Genomic DNA, 2,837 nt, shown 5'->3' with positions numbered 1-2,837 from the left:
GTTCCAATAATACACCTAAAATAACATGAAGCACATCAGTGTGGGATTATTATCAACTATGAAAACTGAGAGGAAACTTCTCTTACTTCCCTAAATAGCCACACTGTTTTCTACCTCCTCTGGATCCAAGTATGTGTACGGCACTTCCAGAGTTTTGTTTCTCTCTTTGATTGCTGCACTCAACGCCGCCAGCTCCTTTTTAAAGTTCGCCATCATCTGCCGTGGAGTCTCCTCACTGAAGTGGTCCTCAGAGTACTGGCCAAGAGGTGCCTGATAAAATCAAGGACACTTAGTTTTTCTGCCACCGACATGCAAATGTTTGAAACATGTGGACTACTCGTGTAAACATATAGAGCCATGAAGAAGTCATGGAGTTGAATAGTATCATTTTACCTTATTTATATACAGGTTCATCGCGAGAAAAAAGAAAACCGTGAAAAACGGTTCATAAGACCTAATTCATTAGGTCTTTCATATATTATAAAGATAAATTACACCCAGAGTGATCTATTTCAACCATTTATTTCTGCTCATTTTGTGAATGGATTGAAGCTACAGAAAACCCAAGATGAAATTTATCATGAAAGGGACTCACTTTTAAATTACTTACTACTTTATTGAGATTAGCCTGTTGAAATGTTTCTGATAAAGCTTGACCATATGTTTGCAAAACACACTGAAGTGTGAACACTCACAAAGTCACTGGACTGCTGGCTGAGCAGCCACAGGGTGGCCATGCCCTGAACTGTGGTGTTGACGTCCGGCAGTGTTTTCAGCATCGTTTCTTCAGTCGCTTCCCCTTTTTTGGTGGGAGGTGGCAGTTGCAGGGAGATTGGAGTGTTTGGCATCCAGCTACCAAAGTCAAACTGCAGTACAGAAATGAGTATTGTAGTTTTGTTATTGACTTCTTTTGCTTGTGGAATTTCAAAATACAGCGTAATAGTTGTAATTATAGTTGTAGTTGTCTGACTGATAGCTTTAGACAGTTTGTTGACTGGATTTAGGCCATGATTGCTTGAACCTTTATATGGTTTAAAATAGCGTTTGCTTGTTTTTTTAAATTTTTTTTTACAACCAACCTTTAAAGCTATTAACTTGATATGATAATCTACCCTATCTTAACAAAATGTACATTATTAATAGAGTCGAGGTAGAAGGTGCTCCTTGATATTGACCTGAGACACATTTATTTTGACAATTCAAAAATAATATGGACAAAAATGTCCCTACATACCACATCAGAGTATACCTTATTGGAGGATCATGAAAGGTGTTTTTACTCCTGCATTTATTGACTCACTATAGGAGCCTGGCAGAAGATCAATTAAGCCATAAACTTAATTCATAATGCAATACAAATTGAGTGTTTACAGGATTACAATTTTTGAAACTGTTTATCTATGCTGTAAAGTCTGTATTAAAAAAAAACCTGTGTTTTGAAGACCATGTTTGGTGAATTTGAATTATGCGCCAGCATTTGTAGCATTATTTATATGTATGGAGTTATATAGTCATCTATTGCTTCTGTAAATAAGTAGCAATTGTTATCAAGCAAGTATTATCTGAAATAAAAACACCGAGCTTCAATTCATATGCAAATAATACAAATCATATCTGAATCTTAGCATTGCTCATCCCAAACCCTGACCTGTCCACTGTTCACAGCAGCATGCTGGGCTGAGCCGGTGAAGATCACCATGGTGACAAACTTGATGAGCTCATCCACTGTGGTAAGTTTCTGTGGGATTCCTGAGAATTAGAAAAAAATAAACTTAACATTTAAAAATTGGATGTTTGATCAATTCTTAACCGTCCATCCCATCCCACCGATTGTCTATAACCACTTGTTATTGTAGGTCTGTAAGTGGGTGAGGGTTGGTGCCTGTCTTCAGCAGTCTGTGCAACAGAGGGACACACAAGACAAACAACCACGCACACAGTCATAACTAGGGGTAATTTAGAGAGACTAAATAATCTAATAGTCAATTGACTTTTAGGTGGCAGCTGGTGAACCCAGAGAAGATCCATTCATACATGGAGACACCCTGAACATCCTTGCTGTCAGGCAACAGAGCTACCAGCAGTACCACTTTGCAACCCACATGCTTCCATTACACAAATCTGTAATAAGTTTATCAAGCCGTATTATTTTCTTTAAGAGATACCTGGGCAAGGCTGGGAAAGGAATCCATGTTCAAAAATGTCCAGAATCCACTTTTGAAGTTCAGAGTCTTGCTGAACTTCAGCATCGGTCTTGTAGTAGTAGGTCAGGATACCCCGCACAAATCTTTGAGACACACAGAAATATTTTGTAAAATACATTAAATACATTCAGCCAGTAGGAGTGAAGTGTGTTTTTTCCAGGAATATTATTGAATTTATGATGCGTTTTTTTCTTTTCTAACTATTTACATTTCTAATACTTTAAATATCACAGATTTTTCTTTATACCACAAATTATTTGTATGGTACTTCTTTTCATACTTTACTGTTTATACTAACCAAGGCCTTCCATTTTGGCTTACAAAACAATGGAAAACCTGTACAAACATGATTGTTCTGTACAATCATGTACAGAACATGTTTGTACAGAAATCATGTTATTAGGATTATTAGGATTATACATAATCCTAATAAGTAGAAGTGCGGAAGTTTTGCACAATAAACCATCTGATGATTTGTCATTAACAGATAAAGTAGCACAATGTAAGATGCAAAATGTATGAGAGGCCCCATAGGCCAAAACCTACAAACTCTCTTACACGTACTATCAAACCCTCTCACATTCGCTATCAAACCCTCTCACATTCGCTATCAAACCCTCTCACATTCGCTAT

General features: G+C 37.2%; 1 protein-coding gene across 1 annotated transcript in view; it reads right to left on the bottom strand.

Annotated features, from left to right (window-relative positions):
* Positions 1-2,837, bottom strand: part of LOC106951879 (hydroperoxide isomerase ALOXE3-like) — a 22,920-nt gene that overhangs the window by 3,538 nt on the left and 16,545 nt on the right. The window contains exons 10-13 of the mRNA XM_015039621.1: positions 2,166-2,287; positions 1,649-1,749; positions 696-866; positions 16-270 (exon numbers count right to left, since the gene is read on the bottom strand). Coding sequence (XP_014895107.1) covers positions 91-270; positions 696-866; positions 1,649-1,749; positions 2,166-2,287 — 574 coding nt within the window. The 3' untranslated portion in view covers positions 16-90. The remainder of the gene's footprint in view (positions 1-15; positions 271-695; positions 867-1,648; positions 1,750-2,165; positions 2,288-2,837) is intronic.

Source organism: Poecilia latipinna, unplaced genomic scaffold (assembly GCF_001443285.1).
Source record: "Poecilia latipinna isolate Pla-1442-1.1 unplaced genomic scaffold, P_latipinna-1.0 Scaffold478, whole genome shotgun sequence".
Classification (NCBI taxonomy): domain Eukaryota; kingdom Metazoa; phylum Chordata; class Actinopteri; order Cyprinodontiformes; family Poeciliidae; genus Poecilia; species Poecilia latipinna.
Note: the sequence above shows the minus strand (reverse complement) of the source record. Positions and strands in the feature narration are given on the sequence as shown.